This window comes from Delphinapterus leucas, chromosome 9 (genome assembly GCF_059928025.1).
Source record: "Delphinapterus leucas isolate spDelLeu-1000000601 "Yukka" chromosome 9, BTC_Dleu_Yukka2, whole genome shotgun sequence".
In the NCBI taxonomy this organism is placed as follows: Eukaryota; Metazoa; Chordata; class Mammalia; order Artiodactyla; family Monodontidae; genus Delphinapterus; species Delphinapterus leucas.
This window is the reverse complement of record NC_143137.1, coordinates 17,881,498-17,902,785: the sequence shown is the minus strand read 5'-3', so window position 1 is coordinate 17,902,785 and position 21,288 is coordinate 17,881,498. Positions and strand designations below refer to the sequence as shown.

General features: G+C 35.6%; 2 protein-coding genes across 2 annotated transcripts in view; one reads left to right on the top strand and one right to left on the bottom strand.

Annotated features, from left to right (window-relative positions):
• Window positions 1-21,288, bottom strand: part of CYREN (cell cycle regulator of NHEJ) — a 71,221-nt gene that overhangs the window by 2,634 nt on the left and 47,299 nt on the right. The window lies entirely within an intron of this gene.
• Window positions 1-21,288, top strand: part of AGBL3 (AGBL carboxypeptidase 3) — a 94,576-nt gene that overhangs the window by 70,940 nt on the left and 2,348 nt on the right. Inside the window, 5 exon segments of the mRNA XM_089917382.1 lie at window positions 701-711; window positions 4,533-4,590; window positions 6,007-6,072; window positions 16,529-16,578; window positions 17,746-17,959. Of these exon segments, the coding sequence (XP_089773508.1) occupies window positions 701-711; window positions 4,533-4,590; window positions 6,007-6,072; window positions 16,529-16,578; window positions 17,746-17,959 (399 nt within the window).

Here is a 21,288-nt window from a genome sequence, read left to right as displayed (position 1 = left end):
TAAAAGCACCCCTTCAAGACCACAGTAGCTGTTTCTCCTAAATTCAGAGACAGAGTAAGTTAAGTAAAATGAAAAAGAAGGAGAGGAACTGTTCCCAATTAAAAGAATAAGAGATATCCCCTGAAAAAACAAATCATGAAACAGACCTCAGTGGTCTATTACACCTTGAGTTCAAACAGGAGTTAATAAAAATGCTAAAGGAATTAAGAAAGATTATCAACAGAAAGGCAGATCACTGTAACAAGGATCTAGAAACTATAAAAAGGAACCAATCAAAATTAGACAAGTCAATTGCCAAGATAAAAACCAATCTACAAGCAATGAATAGCAAACTAAGTGCCACAGAAGAATGAACAACTGATCTGGAAGACAGAATAATGGAAATCAGTCAGAACAGCAGACAGAAAGACAAATGAAAAAAGAAAAGTGAAAGCAACATATGAGATCTATGGGATAATATAAAGCATGCCAACCTACACATAATACTGGTTCCAGAAGGAGAAGAAAGAGAGAAGGGGACTGAAAATGTATTTGAAAAAATTATGGCTGAAAACTTCCTGAAATCTAAAGAAGGAAACAGATATCCAGGTACAGAAAGCACAGAGGGTCCCAAAGAAGATGAACACAAACAGACCCACACCAAGACGTATCGGAATTAAAATGGCAAAAGATAAAGAGAGGATTCTAAAGGCAGATAGAGAAAAGCAGTCAGTTACAAGGCAACCCCCATAAGACTATCAGCTTATTTCTCCACAGAAACTGTGCAGGTCAGAAGGCAGTGGCATGATATATTCAAAGTCCTGAAAGAGAAAACCCTGCCCCCTGGGATACTCTACCCAGCAAGATTATAATTTAGACCAGGAGGAGAGAGAAAGAATTTCTCGGACAAGCAAAAACTAAAAGAATACAGCAATACTAAGCCTAACCTAAAAAGAAATATTGAAAGGTCTTCTCTAGATAGAAAAGAAGCAAGTATCTATAGGAAAGGGAAAATCACAATAGGAAAGGCAAAGATATAAAAGGATTGAAGATCACTTAAATAAGTCAGTACATAGATTAAAAAACAATCCAAAAAAATGTAAAAATGATTAAAACTACAATTAACAGTAAAAGGATGAGGATGTAAAATAGGACATCAAAATCACAAAATGTAGGGAATGGGAGTATAAAAATGAAGATCTTTTAGAATGTGTTTGAACTTGTATGACTATCAGTTTAAAGCAAGTAGATATAGTTACGGTTAACATACTTGAAAACCAGGGTAACCAAACATCAAAAAGGTACAATAGAGTCACAGAAACCCAAAAGAAAGGAACTCAAGCATAATACAAAAGAAATCCATCAAACCACAAAAGGGAAAACAAAAAAGAAATGAAGAAGTACAAAAACTGGAAAAAAAGGCTTAAAATGGCAATAAGTACATACCTATCAATAATTACTTTAAATGTCAATGGACTAAATTCTCATCAAAAGACATACAGTGGCAGATTGGATAAAAAATCAAGAACCTACAGTATGCGGCCCACAAGTACAATATGCTGCCTACAAGACTCACTTTAGGGCAAAAGACACACAGGTTGAAAGTGAGGGGATGGAAAAGGATATTTCATGCAAATGGAAACAATAAGAAAGCAGGGGTAGCAATACTCGTATCTGACAAAGTAGACTTTAAAACAAAGTAGTCTTTAAAACATAAAGACAGAGAAGGACATTATATAATGATAAAAGGAGCAATACAAGAAGAGGATATTACACTTGATAACATAAATGTACCCAATATAGGAGCACCTAAATACATAAAACAAATAGCAGCAGACATAAAGGAAGAGATTGACAGGAATACAATAATAGTAGGAGACTTTAACACCCCACTGACATCGATGGACAGATCTTCTAGACAGAAAATCAGTAAGGCAGCAGAGATGCTAAATGACACAACAGACCAAATATTTTTCCTTGGTCGGGGGAACCAGGTAAAACAGCTCCTAATGTCTTCCCAAAATAAATGACTTAATTTGCAACAGATCCTGGAGAAATTCAAGCTTAACAGCATTCTCAGAAACAGTAGAAGTAGAGTAAAAGGCAATTCGGAGAAGATTCGTAGATCCATTGGAGAAACAGGCTAAACTTGTAGGCTGGCTAGTTCACCAGAGAGAACTGCAGGGAGGGGAACAGCTGGGAGGAGTCTGAGGTGGCATCAGAACAAATCTGAAACCCTGACCTGGGAAACTGTTCCTTCAGAGCCCAAATTTGATTGGATTAGTCTGTAGGGCAATTTATGCCCCAGGGCACTGTTGAAAACAATAGATCTATCAGCCAGAAATTAGTGGAATTTAACAGCGGGGTGTGTGATCAGGGAAGGTGTCAAAGACAACCCTGCCAAAACCACTGCCTTCCCAGAGAGAGTGGGGCACAACCAAGTCTGCATCCCTCAGGGAGCAATTTAGAGGTTTAACACTTCAGGGAGTAATGGACTTCGCTAAAATACACCAGCCAGTCATTAAAGAAACAAATACGTAAATAACAATAAGTAGCTCCAGAAGGTATGGAAGGGGTAGCAGGGAAAGATTAGTACCCAGAGTTCAACAGAATTGTCTAGTTGGGAAATAAGCCTGACAAACACAGACGAAGGACAACATCCCTAGTTGATGGGATCCAAAAAATCATCCTTGGATCCAATCAATCAGTCTTTCAAGCATCTGTTACCTGCAGAGAGCCCAGAAGTTGAAGACCTGAGTACCAGACTTAGAAGATTTCTACTCAGATGTTTCTGGAGTTTAATAACAGTGATCCAGTGGGAAATTTAAAGTTAGCAGTCACAAGTTCATTCAGCAGATACTGAGCACCAAATACACTGTCATCTGCTAAATGTGGATTGAATTAACGGAGTCTAATTTCCCAAGAACTTATGAAATTTTTTCTCTTTTCCTCCTTTATTATTTACTAATAATCTTTGGCAGAAAGAGTGAACAGTATCATCTTAACTGAGGTTAATGCCTGAGGTCAACTTAAGTTCATGCTTTTGAACTATTTCTTACTTTAAATGATTGCTTGTTATCAGTATATCCCTAAAAAAATATTAGAGTATTTTAGTTAACTTTATTTCCTACCTGGACACTTTAAGTAATTCATTTTGCAGACTTTAAGCAAAAACAAATAATTATAGATTACTGTGATTAGAATTTATAGATCACATTCATAAGGACACTGGCCTGGTGTTTTTCTATGAGATAAATATAATAGTTTATTATGGTTCATAGCATTATTTCAATCAAAGGAAGAGGGCTAAAAAATGACATCAAGAGTTCGTTGAATGGGCTTCCCTGATGGCGCAGTGGTTGAGGGTCCGCCTGCCGATGCAGGGGACACGGACGGGTTCGTGCCCCGGTCCGGGAGGATCCCGCATGCCACGGAGCGGCTGGGCCCGTGAGCCATGGCCGCTGAGCCTGTGCTCCGCAACAGGAGGGGGCCACAGCAGTGGGAGGCCCGCGTATCGCAAAAAAAAAAAAAAAAAAAAGAGTTCATTGAATCAAGTCTTATTACAAGTGAATTTTTTTCAGCCTAATTTCACCCCTTGTCTCTCCAAATTCTTTATAATTATATAATATTGCTACTCTTAACTTTGTGTAATTTTTTCTAGAATATTTCCTTTGCTCTCTCCCTTTAACAATCAAGTTTTGATTTTTACAGTTTCCTCCCATTTTCATCCTGATTATGTCAATTTTTTTTTTTGCTGTCATTCAATTTTATCTAAAAAGAGGATTTTAGCTTTTAACTATTTCATAGTCTACTTTTTATCATGAGTTGGTATGCATTACATCTTGGCAAAATGTTTTCAGTTCTTTTCTCAGGCCCTTTTGGAAAATTCTTTCTAATATCCACAGAGCACAGGTGCAGAAACAAAAGCTGGGAATCATTGAAAATGTTTTCACAATCACATAATGATTTGTAGACTACTCAAGATTAGCAGTCATAATTCTGCGGTGTTTTGTGTCTCTTTTAGTCCAACTGGGTCATATTGGCAAGTATCTCCTCTCAAGGTAGACAGCAATGTCATGTGTACGATCTTTCTTACTCTGAACTTTTTTACAAGCTACAAGAAAATATTTTTTCAACTTCTCTATACAAACATAGTTTTGTAATTGCTTATACCTTTTCATACAGTTTTATATAGTTTCACTCATTTCACACTTATCTTGCTACATCTTTATTCTTCTCATTAAGTGAGATTATAAGCATATATTTTTGTCCCTTTCTCATCATAAATAAGTTCTATATGAAGTAAAAAAATTTTTAAACTCCCTTTAATGCCAAAATACAATATTAATACTTTCTTCTATCATTGTTGTAGAAGAAAAGTAGTGTTGCGAAAGACAGTAAAAGGCTCTGATTTAAAAGATTATTTTTGTCCATTCTAAATCTATGAGGATAAAATGAGAAATGTTGAAAATTACGATAAATCATAGAAAATATACCTCATTTTCATGTTTATAATATAGTACTGCCTTCCTTCTGGTTCTGTGTTCCATTAGGTTTGTGAAAAAGGAAATTTAGTTCAAAGACACAAAGAATCAAATTCTGATGTGACAGGTAATGTTCTGCTTTTACCCTCTCGTAAACAATTAATTCATTTCCTCAACAAACACTTTTTTGTGCTACAGCTTTGAGGTTATCACCGTGCTTTGTGCTAGGGATATTAAGACTATACTATACCATTTCTTATTCCCAGGAACTCATCTTTTAATAGGAGGAGACAAACAAGTTAAGCACGGTGTTACAGGTGCAATGCCTATAGTCTGCACAGGGTTCTAAGGGAGCACAGAGAAGGGAGTGGTCAGTTAGACTGGAGGGTTGGATTGAGTGGTCCCTGTACTTGAGAGATATCGCCGATTTGAAAGATTTTTCCCAAAACAGAATATAGGGATTTTATGTTTTAAAAAACATCTTGGTCCTTTTGTGATGAGCCAGGAGAGAAATTAAATTTTGGATTATTCATTTGCTTCTGTAGGAATCTGCTAAGTCTAACATAAATCTCTGAATCTCTAACATTTCTGGTATATTTTTTTCTTAATTTTTATCTCATTATCTTTACTTGAGGTCCTTTGAAAAATATTCATAAAATTTAAGCAATATTTTAATTTTGTCTAAAATACTTCTTTAATTTTATGTGTGTATATATTAATTTTTATACATTTATACCACACTTATTTTCAAAAAGAATTTCAGGTAACTTAATTAAAAGTATATATACAAGTACATAAATCCACTTAGTTTATGATACAGCAGGCTAATTAAAAACAGAAATGGAAGTAAGAACCACACCTAGGAAACGAGAGAATTTTATTATAATTAAGATGGTTACTTCATTGAACTTTAAATTATTCTTTCTCATAGTGATCAGCCAAGCAAATCAGTCACTTTTTATATGTAACTTTTATATATTCTTCTGTTAAATTTAATGTCAGAAATTAAAGAACACATTTTAGAATCCTTATTTTAGACTTTTTTCTATACACATACACTCCATGTTAATTAATCACAGGTTATTAATTAATCTTCAGGGTTTTTGGCAACCTATGTTTTCATTTAAAAGTACAGGATATTATTAACTTCTTTACATGTTAGTAAATGGTGAAAGTATTCCATTGTATTAGTGAACCTTTATTTAGCCACCCCCATTGTTAAACATTTTTTTCTGTTGTAAACAACAATGAAGATGTTTAACTCCCTATTTGTGTATATTCTTAATTATTTATTTATAATAGATTCCTAGAAAGGAACTGCTGACCCAAAGAGTATGAACATTTTTTAGACCTTACTATAAATAGCAAAAATGCAACAAAAATCATATAAGATTTGAGAACTGTTTGTATTAATTTCATTGAGCTAAACTATTTACATATTATCTGCTAGCATTTTTCATTTAGAAAAAGATAAAAATATGAAATGTAAAAGAGTCAATGAACTATTTTCATGCTACTAAGGAACTTTTACCATCTTTTCTAGATACAAGGCCAGATATATCAGATGACTGTACATTTGATTATTTCAGAAGACAGTTCCCTAATCAAGGTTTGTGAATAAGATGGGAATATAGACAGTAATGTGTAATCACCTATCATCTGAATGTAAGCTATTTAATATGTATCTGGTCAAGATTTACACATAAGAAACTAGAAGATTATCTTCAAATCGGACAGCCAAGGAACAATTCACCTTCCCAGAAATTCTGAATCTCAAATTTTAATTTTTCTCTCTAACTCTAGAAATATAAAAGACAGTAGAACTTCCTTATATGTCAACTTGATGTCTTGTAATTTTACCGAGTCGGAAAAAATATTTTGAAAAATATTATTTTCAAAAAAATATTATTCATCTCATTGTCTAATCTTTTCATTCCCATCTCATTGAATCTTAAAGCAGAGAGAAACCCTGAGAGCACCCTACTCTCACCTCCTACTGATGACAGGACCCAGGCGCATCCAACTTTTGATTGACTACACTTGGTGACAAATAGTTTACCAAATTGCAGTCACTTCATTCCATTGTTAGAGAGCAATGTTCTTTTTATGTTGAGTTAAAAACATATGTCCCTGTAAATTTAATTCACCTCTTTAATAATACAAAGCAAAAAAGAATGAAAAGACCTTAAAGGTAAACATTTCTGACCGACTCATTTTCCCTAATTCTCCTTGAAATAATAACAAATATAATGCCTCTTCCACATGACAGACCATAAATATTTTTTTAAAGCTATCATTTCCCTGACACTTTCCTTCCATTTCTTTCAGCCATCCATAATATGATTCCCTTTACTATTGTATCTTACTGTTTTCTATCACTATTCAAGCTTGAATGAAACTGAACACAGTATTGCAGATGTCATCTAACTAGGACAGCCATTCCTTGGTATCTGTGGGGGACTGGTTCCAGGAACCCCACGGATAGCAAAATCTGAGGATGCTCAAGTCCCTTATATAAAATGGCACAGTATTTGCATATAACCTATGCATATCCTTCAGTATCTCTAGATTACTTATAATACCTGTACAATGTAAATGCTATGTAAATAGTTGCCAGTGCACAGAAAATTCAAGATTTGCTTTTTGGAACTTCTTGGAATTTTTTTCCCACTATTTTTGATCTGCAGTTGGTTGAATCCACAGATGCAGAACCCATTGATATGGAAGCCTGACTGTATACAATAAATTATCATTCTCATTTGCTTCTTTCTAGATACCAGATTTCCATTAATGCAGTCTAAGATTACATGTTTTTTTGAAAATTATCCTAAAATATTGACATATTGGATTTACAAATACTCAAACCTATAAAGTTTTATTTTCATAGTGCCACTGCTAACTTACGTCTCCTCCATTCTCTACTTCTTCAATTTTGGTTTGATATCTTGGTCCAGTGTACTGAGCCTTAAATTTATTCTTGTTAAACTAAGTCTTCTTAGATTCAGCCTTTCATGAACTTGATCTTGATTATGTCATATTGTTGTACTATATACATGTGTATATACCTTATACATATATACAATATATAAATACATATCCTATATCTGACCTCTTGTCAAAGCTTCAGCTTCTTTATCTGTTTATGTCTTCACTTAAATGTCCCTTATAGCCAAATTCAAATTCATCTAATCCCACATTGAATGCCGTTCCTTCTGTATTCACTATAACTTTGGTAGCAGTACTATCTACATAACTACCCAAGCTAGAAACCTAATAGTTATCTTTTTTTCTTCTTTCACTTCCACCATTCATATCTAGATAGCCACTGAATCCAACTGATTTTACCACATAATCCCTTTTGTCTCCACTTTAACTACCATCATTCTTTTCAGTGCTTATTTATCAGAAGCACTTTAGATTTCTAAGTGGTCTCCTTGCCACCAATATTGTCATCCTAATTCCACCTCTCATACTACCATAAAAGCAATCTATCAAAAACAGAAATCTGATTAATGCCACTACCTGAAGCCTTTCAGTAATTCCCAGTTTTCTAACAGTGGTTGAAGTTGGCACAGTCCTGAGACTTCAGTTTGTTCTAGGCTTTCTCTTTTCAATTTTTTTCAACTTTTAATTTTTAAATAATTTCAAGAATAGTACAAAGAGCTATATCTATCTACCTACCTAGCTGTGTTTTCCCCCCAATCCATTTTTTGTAGACATAATGCTCCTTTATTCCTAAAGGGCTTCAGCATATATTTTCCAAGAACAAGAACATTCTCTTACATTAAAATAAGGAAATTCAACTTTGATACAATACTACTTTGTATCATACTGTAGTGAAATTTTGCCAAATGTACCAATGATGTCCTTTAGGGCAAAACTTCTCCCTGATTGAGGCTCATGGATTGCATTTAATTGCCATATCCCTTTATTCTCTTTTAATTTGGAACATCTGCTCAGCCCTTCTTTGTCATTCACAGCACTGGCACTGTGAAGATTATGGGCCAGCAGTTTTATAGAATGTCTGGTTTTAAAACTTTAGAATTATCTGGGGAGTTTATGATAATCCCAGCTTTGAATTCTGGGTTGGCCTTTGTTGTCAACCCCCAAATCTGCATTTTTAATAAGGTACCATAGATAATTCTGATGTTGATGATCTGCTCTTTTCGACTCACCACATTGGGAACTATAGTGAGAGTCGGTGGGAGGCCAAGCATTTGGGACCTAGCCCATCCAACCCTTATTCATCCTGAGTAGCTTTCATGTACAGTTTTTCTTCCAATAATGGTCTGTTACTTTAAAAACAAAAAATTTTTTTTGACAACCACTTGCTGCATCAGAGAAACCAATTCCCTAACATGACGTACAAGACTTCCAGTGAACTGGCCCCTGACTGCCTCTCCAGTTTTACCTCTTGCCATTCTCTGCCTTTTCCTTTACACTGCAGCAATGATGATCCTCTTGTGGCCTCAAAATACATCAGTCTTCTCACCTCCTTGCCTTTGCTCATTCTGTCTTCTCTGCCTGAAACATAATTCTCCCTCTTCAACTAGATAAGCTACTTCATCATTTAAGGAGTAGGTATCAAAGTGTAATAAGACTCATATACAGTTCATTACAATAAGAGTGAGATAGACTGAGTGATAACAATATGCACAAATTGCTCTGGTTGCTCAGAGAAGGGCATGTAATCCAGCCTGGAAATCTCAGGGAATGTTTTCCTGAAGGAACTGATCCTTAAATTATGATCATGATTATGATGGAGTCTTAAGTGATAAGTTAGGCATTTAGCAGCAAGAGGAGAGTCACTTCCATGAATTCTTAAAAGATTAATGTCAATGGTTTTGTGATCTTATTTATATGAAAATTCTTTCCTTACTTGAGATGAACTATGTCTGGGCCTGAAGATAAGGCATTCAGAGCCTTTTGACTCCTGACATCTCTCACCAATATTTATTCTCCCCTGTCTAAACAGAAGAAAACTCTATTCAATAGAAAAGACAGGTGCAACAGAGGAGCTGAGGGATTCTGCTCTTTGTCATCCATCAGTATTTTAAAATAATCCCAGCAGAAAAAATCTAAACATTATTTGATATATTTTCATTCTGAATATAGCTAAGTAAAATTTACTTCTTTTTCTCAATACTTCATATCTGAGTTCATCTGGTATTTTAAGCTTCCTGATACTATTCTCCTGTGGCTCAGTCACTCTCTTATAATCCTCCTTTGTTACATAATCTCCTTTCCATCTTTGTTCATGTTCTTTTAAAAATCTGATGTTTATCTGCTTCGCAGAGGTCTCAATATACTAGCCGATGACTGTGCTAGATACTGGGCTACAATGGAAAAAAATATATAGTCTGTTCTCAAGAAGCAGAGAGAGTGACAAGTAAACAGACAGTAGAAACATAACGGGATAAATGCTGTTTACTGTGCCATGATATTATACAGGAGTTGTTTGGGGATAAGGGAGTATCAGAGAAAGTTTCTCAGAAAAGGTAACTGTTACGGTTCCAGGGCCCAAATAAATAAATACTACTTTTTCTTTACCAAGTTTTGAATCTATTAAAAATTAAGACAGAAGAGTAGGGCAAAATACTAGCAAACTGAATCCAGCAACATATAAAAAGGATTATACACAGTGACCAAGTAGGATTTATCCCAGAAATGCAAGGTTGGTTTAACATATAAAAATTATCCACCTCCAAGAGTAATGAAAATAAAAACAAAAATAAACAGGTGGAACCTAATTAAGCTTAAAAGCTTTTGCACAGCAAAGGAAACCATAAACAAAACGAAAAGAAAACCCACAGAATGGGTGAAAATATCTGCAAACAAAGCGACCAACAGGGATTAATCTCCAAAATATACAAGCAGCATTCATGCAGCTCAATATTAAAGAAACAAACAACCCAATCCAAAAATGGGCATAAGACCTGAACAGACATTTCTCCAAAGAAGACATACAGATGGCCAAAAGGCAAATGAAAAGATACTCAACATCACTAATTATTAGAGAAATACAAATCAAAACTTACAATGAGGTATCACCTCACACCGGTTAGAATGGCCATCATCAAAAAAATCTATAAACAATAAATGCTGGAGAGGGTGTTGAGAAAAGGGAACCCTCCTATACACTGTTGGTGGGAATGTAAATTGGTACAGCCACTATGGAGAACAGTAGGGAGGTTCCTTAAAAAACTAAAAAAAGCTACCATATGATCCAGCAATTCCACTCCTGGGCATATATCCAGAGAAAACCATAATTTGAAAGGATACATGCACCACAATGTTCATTGCAGCACTACTTACAATAGCCAGGACATGGAAGCAACCTAAATGTCCATCAGCAGAGGAATGGAAAAAGAAGATGTGGTATATATATGCAATGGAATATTACTGAGCCATTAAAAAGAATGAAATCATGCCATTTGCAGCAACAAAGATGGACCTAGAGATTGTCATACTGAGTGAAGTAAGTCAGACAGAGAAAGACAAATATCATGATATCACTTATACACGGAATCTTAAAAAATGGTACAAATGAACCTATTTAACAAAACGGAAATAGGGTCACAGATGTAGAAAACAATCTTATGGTTACAAAGGGGGAAAGGTGGAGGAGGGGTAAATCGGGAGATTGGGATTGACATACACACACTACTATATATAAAATAGATAACCAACAAGGACCTATTGTATACCACACGGAACTCTATTCAGTACTCTGTAATGACCTATATGAGAATAGAATCTATAAAAAGAGTGGATATATACATAACTGATTCACTTTTGCTGTACAGCAGAAACACAACATTGTAAATCAACTATACTCCAATAAAAATTAATTTAAAAAGAAATAAAATTAAACAACGTAATACACATTAATTGAAAAAAGAACAAAATGCACATGATCATCTCAGTACATGCAGGAATAATGTTTGGCAAAATCCAACATCCTTTCATGATTTAAAAAAAAATACGCAACAAAGTAGGAGTAGATGGATGTTCCTCAACCTGATAAAGGCTATCTATAAAAATCCCACAGCTAGGGCTTCCCTGGTGGCACAGTGGTTGAGAATCTGCCTGCCAATGCAGGGGACACGGGTTCGAGCCCTGGTCTGGGAAGATCCCACGTGCCGCGGAGCGACTGGGCCCGTGAGCCACAACTACTGAGCCTGCGCGTCTGGAGCCTGTGCTCCGCAACAAGAGAGGCCACGACAGTGAGAGGCCCGTGCACCGCGATGAAGAGTGGCCCCCGCTCGCTGCAACTAGAGAAAGCCCTCGCACAGAAATGAAGACCCAACACAGCCAAAAGTAAATAAATAAATAAATTTTTTTAAAAATCCCACAGCTAATATCATAGTTGATGGTACAAGACAATGCTTTCCCCCTAAGATCAGGACCAAGACAATGGAGGTTTAGGCAGGGCAGTTTGGAAAGAAGAATAAATACAATGCATCCAGACTGGAAAGAAGGAAAATTACCTCTATTTGCAGAACACATGATCTTGTATGTAGAAAATCCTAAGGAACATACATACATACACACACACAACCTACTAGAGCTAATAATCAGTTCAGCAAGGTTGCAAGATAGAAAATCAACATGCAAAACTCAGTTGTAATGGGTGAATTGTATGGTATGTGAATTAGATCTCAATAAATCTGTTGTAAAAATCAATTGTATTTCTATATACTAGCAATGAACATTCTGAAAATGAAATTAAGAAAATTCCATTTACAAAACATCAAAAAGAATAAAATACTTAGAAATAAATTTAACAAAAATAGTGTAATACTTGCACGCTGAAAAGCACAAAACACTGTTGAAATATATTAAAGAAGATTTAAATAAATGGAAAGATTCCCCCACATTCAGGAATCAGAAGACTTGTTAAGATGGCAATACTCACCAAATTGATATACAGATTCAATGCAATCCTATCAAAATCTCTGCCGAAACAGAAATTACAAGCTAAACCTAAAATGCATAGGAAATGTAAAGGACGAGAATAACCAAGGCAATTTTGAAAAAGAAGAACAAAGTTCAAAGAGTCATACTTTCCAATTTCAAAACTTACCACCAAGCTGCAGTAATCATAACAGTGTCGTACTGGCATAATGGTAGATACAGAGATCAATGAAATAGAATTAAGAATACAGAAATGAACCCTTATATTTTTTGTCAATTAAGTTTCAACAAAGGTACCAAGACAATTCAATGAAGAAAATAAGAGCATTTACAACAAATGGTACTGAGACAACTAGATATTCACATGCAAAAGAATGAAGTTGGACTCATTCCTTACACCAATACATTAATTCAAAATGGGTGACAGACCTAAATGTAAGACCTGAAACTACTCTTAGAAGAAAAGATAGACATACAATGTAAGCATAGTAAGGGGACTGCTAGCTTTAAGCTCCAACATGTAAAGGGCTGGATTTGGAGAGTAGACCTTTGTTAGGGAGAACGTTCTGGATAGTTTGCAATGCTTACTCTTCCCCCCCCCCACCACCACAGCCAGCCCCTCCTAGCCGCCTTGTCTCATTGAAAGGTAGGGGGAAGAAAAGCTAAGAAATGCCTATTAAGGTCACAGCCCAGGGACACAGACCCACTAAAAGACTAAGATTTAATAAGATTATAGGATGTTCCCTTTCCCCATACCTTACCACCACACCAACATGACTCCAGTATAAGAACAATGATTTACAGCTAAAAGAGCTGCAAGCCAGACATGTATTCTATCTGATAAGTGGTGCTTAGGGAACCCCAAAGACAACAGGATAGACAAAAACAAGGCTATTATAGGAATTCCTATAATGTATACACACACACACACACACATATACCTAGCACATCATATTCAAACTTCAGAAAACCAAAGACAAAGACAAAAATCTTTGAATTTATCTTTCTCTGTCTGACTTATTTCACCTAGCCTAATGCTCTCAAGGTCCTGTTGTCCCAAATGGCAGGATTTCCTTCTTTCTCATGGCTGAATAATATTCCATTGTGTGTGTGTATGTGTGCGGGTGTGTGTGTGTATATACACACACACACACACATACACACACCGTAACTTCTTTATCCATTCGACCATTGACTGACCATATGTTGTTTCTGTGTCTTGGCTATTGTAAATAATGCTCCAATAAACATGGACAGACACCTCTTCAAGATCTTTTTTTTTTCTTTTTCATTTCTTTGGATATATCCCCAGAAGTGGAATTGCTGGATCATAGTGTAGTTCTATTTTTAATTTTTTGAGTAACCTTCATAGACACATACAACTAGTTAAGGAGATAAATAACCAAAACAGAGCATAGTGTACATTTAGAGAAAAGAATTTGGAATTGATCGTCATAAAGGAGATTGAATCTCACAAGTCCAGATGAGAGAAGCAAGAAGTACTTCTAAATCAATTGAAAGTTTTTTCACCTCTCAAAAAGACACCAATGCTCAGTCAAAAATAATAGCTGGTGGATTCGCTTGGGCATATGACATGAATGAACACTGATTATCAGATAATTCCCTTGATTGCTTGATGAAACTGAGTAAAATTACATTTCCTAATTCAGAGTTTGCCACTAAAATGCCCTGTGGGTTAACCAAAGGGGAAATTTTGATGACAGATGTGTTGGACTCTTATAGTGTAAAGCTCATTTTGTCAGATCTTACCAACAATAAGGTTTTCTACAGTTATCACATGATACATGGAATAAAAAAGAAAAAACACTTCCTCTGGCTATTAGGTACTTTAATTTGAAAAATGGGGTTTCAAAGAATCTTGATTTCTATGAAGATTTTAATGAAACCACAGAAAACATCAAACCAAATATTGTCAATATGTTGTCCAAAGACAAACTAGACTTTGCTCATCTATCTGCATGGTTGGCTGACAATATAAAATGTATATTTTGGCAAATTTCATTCAGTCTATCAACTTCTTACCAAAGAAAAAGATCTGATCTCTTTAATGTCTTGCACACCTTGTATTTAAAAAAGAGTGTGGGGGCTTCCCTGGTGGCGCAGTGGTTGAGAGTCCGCCTGCTGATGCAGGGGACACGGGTTCGTGCCCCGGTCTGGGAAGATCCCACATGCCGCGGAGTGGCTGGGCCCGTGAGCCATGGCTGTTGAGCCTGTGCGTCCAGAGCCTGTGCTCCGCAACGGGAGAGGCCACAACAGTGAGAGGTCCACATACCGCAAAAAAAAAAAAAAAAAAAAAAAGTGTGATTTGCTATCATGTGATAATGAGGCTTTCATAATGAAATTTTTTGGTCAAGTTTTAGTTTCCTCAAAAAATGCAGAAGAAGCACTTAATGAGATTTTCGACTTTACAGAAATGAAAGAGGGCAGTTTCCTTAGACCTGTGCCAATAAGGTGGCTATCATTGTTGCCAGCCACAGAAAAGACATTAAAATGTTGGTCTGCCATTAAATCACATTTTCAACATGTGGGACAAGAAGAATGGCTTTCTCTAATTTGCAAATAGTTTGAGATGGGAATAGAGGAAAGGGCTACAGTAAAACAATTTATATGCTGTTTCTCTAATTCTGTTTGATGATCTTTGAAGAGGTCATATGGAGCATAGAAAACGATGAACTGCACCTCAGTTGTTTGACATTGTATGTAGGTTATGACAGAAACTCATACAGTGAAAAAAAATGACATTTAGGAGGAAATAAGACTGACTCAGAAGTCAAAAATATGTCACCAGAAAGGGCAGTCAAGTTAAACAGCACTAAAAACTGTAATTTATTTGAAATCCACCTTCAGTTTAAGTTCGAATTACCTCTGTGCTTTAAAAACCTATTCCCTGAGAAAGAAAAGTTTACTTGCAATGATATCCAGTGTGCTTCAGAGTATCTAAAAACAGTGGACATTTTAGACATGGCAAACACTACATGATGAATTTAAGGATGCAAAGGGCCAAATGCCCAAAAGCCAGCCTACTAAATTAAGCCTGTAGATATAAAGTGGATGGACATTTTTGTAAAGCTGGAAACTAATTCCTTACAAGTCTAGAAACCTGCTATTAATAAGTACGGTCATATTCCATGATCAAATTCCCTTGTTGACAGGATATCTAACTTGCTGTCATTGCATTGGCCTGCCACCAGGGGTCAGCATAATGTGGGACTTCATAAGAGCAGACCTCAGAGGCCTTGACTTTGAATGTATTCAGTTTTACGACTACATAAAAGAAAAGAAGGATATCCTGAAGGCTGCAGGCAGTTCAGAGAAGTATTATTGGAAGAGGACACACAAAGAGCAAAAATATCCTACTTTATCATGGAACATAAAGAAATGTCAATTTTTATTAATTATAAGTAATGTCTGTTTACTCAGCCCCATTGTATTTACATTCAACTTTTTAAAGGTCTTATATTTATGTATCTTAAAAAGACATAATATGGCCTATAAAATGTAAATATCCTATAAAGAGTTAAAATCTGTATCAGAGGAAAAAACTATTTATAATGTTATATTATTCTCACACATACTATTTGTTTAATTGGTTCCACTATTTATAACTACTAATTGCCACTGTTAACTAGTCCTACTGTTTTTCTTAAATAATGGCATTTATGTAACAAAAAAGCAAATAATATATAATTTTAAATAAATGCCTAATTTATATTTTATGTTAAAATAATCATGTGTGTGTAAGTATTTATTACATATTGTACTAATTTTTTGGTCTGTTGTAGCTGTGTCTTGAGTTGGCACTCTAAAAGTTAGTCACCCTACTACACATGTAGATGGCCTTCATAGAGCCTGACATGCAGAATTCAGTTCTGAAACGCTTGATAATTATTGGACAGGTATTTCTACTGTTTGCTCTTCTCTTGAAACAGTTTCATTTAAAAGCTTCCAGAGGAAGTATGCACTGATATATTTCATATGTCTGAATGAGATAATGTCAGATTAATTGAAGATAAACTCAAGCTAGCCATTAAATATATGAATGAGGTAATTGTGAAGAAAGTAAAAAAATTGTTTTGTTAACCTTAAAACCTAAGTTCAGAAATTTTATGGTATATTCTCTTTTTTAGCAAAAATACCTGGACAAGCCCCTTCTTGGCTTCTAAAAAGATATCTTGAGGTAGGAGAACTACACTTGATTTCTTCTACCAGGTTACCTTACTCCCTTTCCTCTGTCTTATAAGATTTTTATTTTGCATTAAAGTAACAGCTAAAAGTGACGTTTTAATAACAATTGCTAATTGTCTCCTTAGAGTCTACATAGTGTCTGTGGCTAGGTCAGTTTTATACATAGGAGTGCACATACGATGCATTTTGAATGGTTCTGAGATTTCAGTATCCCTAAAGTATCCCTAATGGATGCCTTAACATCTGCAGTTAGACAGTTATTTCTTCTAAGCAATTACCATTGCTGTATTTGAGTTTCTCTTTTTAAATAGAAATACTTCTGGCATAAGATAGTTACTTAGAATGAATACTAGCAAATGTTTTACTATCTATGATAGCAATTGAAGCACTGGTCACGTAGGGATTATACTAGTACCTAAAAATTGGAAAAGGAATAGAAAGGGAAGTCAGGGATAACATAGATAAACTTTGTAGTTTTGTCTAAACCGGTAATTATTATACCACTAGCCCCCCTGGCAAGTTTCCCTATCTCTAGGAATAATGATATGAACAACCACCTGAACAGTGGATTTGTAAGTATTTGAGAATAGACTGAATTTGCACAACAGAGGAAACATGGTATGCCTGTTCTCCCTTCCTTGGCCTCTTTTCTAAGAACTTGATTTCTGCTCAATAATGGTTCTGTTGAAATATGTAGGCTCTCTTGCCCCCAAAACCTAGAAAATTAGGTTAAGAAACCATCTTTGGCCATACCTGTACTTGGATCTAGAATTGATTAATTTAAACTAAGACTTAACTTTTTAAAATATATTACTTATCTATGGAAAGAAATGAAATAATATGTCAACATAAGAGAAGGTAATAGAAAAAGTAGTGGAGTTAGAAGATATGTATTCTAGACCTGCCCCTCCTTATTAGCTATGTTATCTTGAACAAATAGCTTAACCTCTCTGATTCCCTAACATTCCCTTACATTCCCTCTCTGATGTAAGATGGGGATAACACTGGCCATCCTGCCTGTATCACAGGACTGGTGAGAGCCCCAAGTAAGATAATATCTGTAACAATACTTTGCATACTGTGAGATGTAAAATACAGATATAACATGGCATTACATTACTCTTGATGAGATAGTTCATTGTTGACATTGAAATCAGAGTACCCAATTTCTTTCAGCTCCCAAACTATGATTCAGAGGCTTAGCAAAGACCAACAAAGATATTTTTTAGAAACCGATGAGAGGCCGGTCCAGGAAACAATTCAGCCCAGAATCAATGATTTGTATGGAAACTGTGTCAAAGTGACATCCTTGAAGTGTCCTATGAGCAAACAAACTCCCATCTGGACTGAGAAGACAAGGATACCAACAGAAGGTTTTTCTTTTTTGTTGTTGTTTAGGATTTTAATATTATATACAAAGGTGGCTTTCACTGTATCATCATTAATATTGATAAATCCTAAGAAATTTGGATTATGGGAACTTTTTATAAACAGAGGATAGACAGCCATTTTATTCCTGACTCTGTAAAGTATTTGTCTTATTTAATTTCTATATAAGTTGAATATAGAAGAAAATTGTTTGTTTAATATAGCCTTGAAAAACCAATTTAATTTCCTTATTCCCATCACCTCCTTGTTACTGATGCCCTTTCCATATCATAGAATAAAAAAGTAATGAGCTGATACACACAACATGGATGAATCTCAAAATCACTGTGCTGAGAAAAAGAAGCCAGACACAGAAAAGTAAATACTATATGAAATCACATTTATATGAAATGCAAGCTAATCTATAGAGACGAAAAGTAGATAAAGGTTTCCTAGAGTAGGAAGGGACAGAGTAGGGAGGAAGGAAAGAATGGACTGTAAAGGAGCATCAGGAATCTTTTAGGGATGATCCTCTCTAGATCTCGTTTATGGTAATGGTTTCACAGGTATTTACAACTGTTGAAACTCCAGGGTGTTGGGCCAGACCAACTAGCTGGATTGAATTTTCATCCGCCAGATGGCAAAGATCGAGTGGAGCAGCAATTCAGGTTAGACGTGTTGCTTTTTAAATGCCTTTTAGACACTGAAGTGGAGGTACTGAATAGGCAGTTGGATATATGAGTCCAGCATTCAGGGAAGAGATCTGGGCTGAAGATGCATTTGGGAATTTTCAGCCTATAGATAGTATTTTAAGGCATGAAGCTGGATGAGATTTAAGTGAGTGTAGATATAGAAGAGGGTTAAGGAGCAAGTCCTTGGGAACTCTAACACTGATGGATCAGGAAAAGAGTAAGAACCCAACAAAAGAAGACTAAGAAGCCCCCTCTGGGGTAGGAGGAAAAGCAAGAGAATGTGTTGTCCTGGAAGCTAAGTGAGAAAGTGTATCAAAGAGAAGGGAATAAGCAGCCAAGTCTAATGCTTCTGATTAAGTCAAGTGGATTTACTACTGGACTTTACAACATGGAGGTTTTATTTGGGATCTTGATCAGAGAAATTTCAGTAGAATGACAGAGGTACAAGTCTAATTAAAGTGTATTTTAAAATGGGAGCAGAGAAGTTGGAGACAGGTAGTATTTACAGAATTTTGCTGCAACAGGGAGATTTGTTTTTCAGTTTTTCCCACTGCTGCCACCACACTGCTTAATTTAAAATCTGTTTCTCATCTTTCCCATCTTCCCTGAGCTGAGATTCTCATGGCTTTTTTATTATATTATCTTTAAACATGTCCTGATGAATCTTGATGACATATGAATAAAAATTCTACAATCTTCTTTTTTACTGAAGTAAATCATTTCAGAGAGTTATCTTTTGTTATTTTTTGCTGTTGTCCCTTTCTTTATAATATATACATTTAGGGCTATAACTTTTCCTTCACCTCCTCACCTGTATAATTCTCCAGCTACTACAATCTAGCTTCTCACCATAACAATGATATTACTTCCAAAGCCATCAGCTCTTATCATACTTGACTTCTCTACTGTTGGTTAATTCCAGAGCTTTAAAACTCTCTCCCTTCATTCACTGAGCAACTCCAATGGACGTATCTGTGGAACTTCTCTCTTTTTTAGTCCTGTTTCTCTGCCCATTCATGTTTGGTGTCCTACATGGGCTTCACTTCCTCTGCCTGAATTTTAAGTGGGCTATTCCCCAGTATTCCATCCTTTGGTCTCTCCTCTTCTCACCACATACTTTATTTCTGAGCGCCCTCATCTATACCTGTAGCTTCAACAAACAACTGCTGATCATGATCATATTTTTTTAGTCATCAATATAGGCATCTCTTCTGAATTCCATACTGTGCCTACTGGAATTATCCTTGCTTTTCCTCACAGATACTTCTAATACAACTTGCCCACTGCAGATCTCTTTCTCCTGCTGCATTCCGTTTCTCAGTCAATAATACTGCCGTCCTCCTGTTATCTAAATAATAGCCCAAGACATATCCTAATCTTCTACATCTCTTTGGTATCCAACAATGAGAAGCTCTATCAATCTGCCCTCAAAGATTCTCTTGACTCTGCATTTCTTCATCATACTGCTGCTCCTTTAGTTCAGACTCCCTTTCTGCCTCCCTTGAATTACTGCATTAGCCTCCTAACTTGTCTGTCTGCCTCAACTCTCACTTTTCTTCAACCTGTCATCCTTCTGGTTGCCAGCGTGATCTTTCAAAAATGCACATCTAATTATATCACTTCCATGTATAGTTTTCAATGGCCTCCTAACAATTCCATTTTTAAAACATTAAGCATCTACCAGTCACAAATTATTCCTGTCTCAGGAAATCTCCCAAAAGTACTATTATTACAAGATCTCTAGTTTTGAACCACTTATTCACACCTACCTGATTTCTAGTCATTCTAAACCATACTTGTGATTTCCTGAATGTGCCATGTTAGTCCCACTATCTAGATTACTACCCTTTTTTTTTTTTTTTTTTTACTTAGCTGACATAGCTATGCATCAAGACTCAGATTAATTAGGAATTAGGAATATTTCCTTTTCCAGCTCTAAGTATGGCTAGAAGTCCCTCTTCAGCAGTCCTTTAGTAAGTACCTTGCCTTATCTCTATAGATAAATATTCTAATTGATGCTTTACTTCTCTCTCTCTAGTCCCAACTGTTGGCATATTAAAGGCAAGGACTATATTTTTCATACCTATTTACCAGACCAAACATAATGCCGGATACATAATAATGATTCAATGAGTATTTGCTGAATGGCCTAGGAATGGCTTCTCAAGAGACTGTAGGTAAATTCAGTTTATTTGCCAGCACTGCCAGATATTGTAATCATACATACCCTCAATCATTGTCTTTTAAGTCTAGCTTAATTCAGTGAGTGCTTTAGTCATCTGTTTCCTTTCTTTTTAGTAATGGATAATTCCTTTTTTAAAAGCATTATTGTGGATATTTCAAGCATAAACAAAAGTAGAATAGAATAATGAACCACTGGTGCCTGTCACCCACCCTTAATAGTTATCAGCATCCTGCTATTCTTGTTTCATCTATATTCCCACTGCTTTTTTTTTTTTTTGCTAAAGTAGTTAAAGCAAAGTCAGCAAATCATATTGTTTTGCCCATAAATAGTTCAGTGTATATATCTAACTAGATAAAGCATAATGTATTTCTTGCTTTTATTCTAAGTGTATTCTACTTTTTCTTATGCTGTCTACATATCAATTTAGGCATCATAATGATAAGTAACACTGCTACAT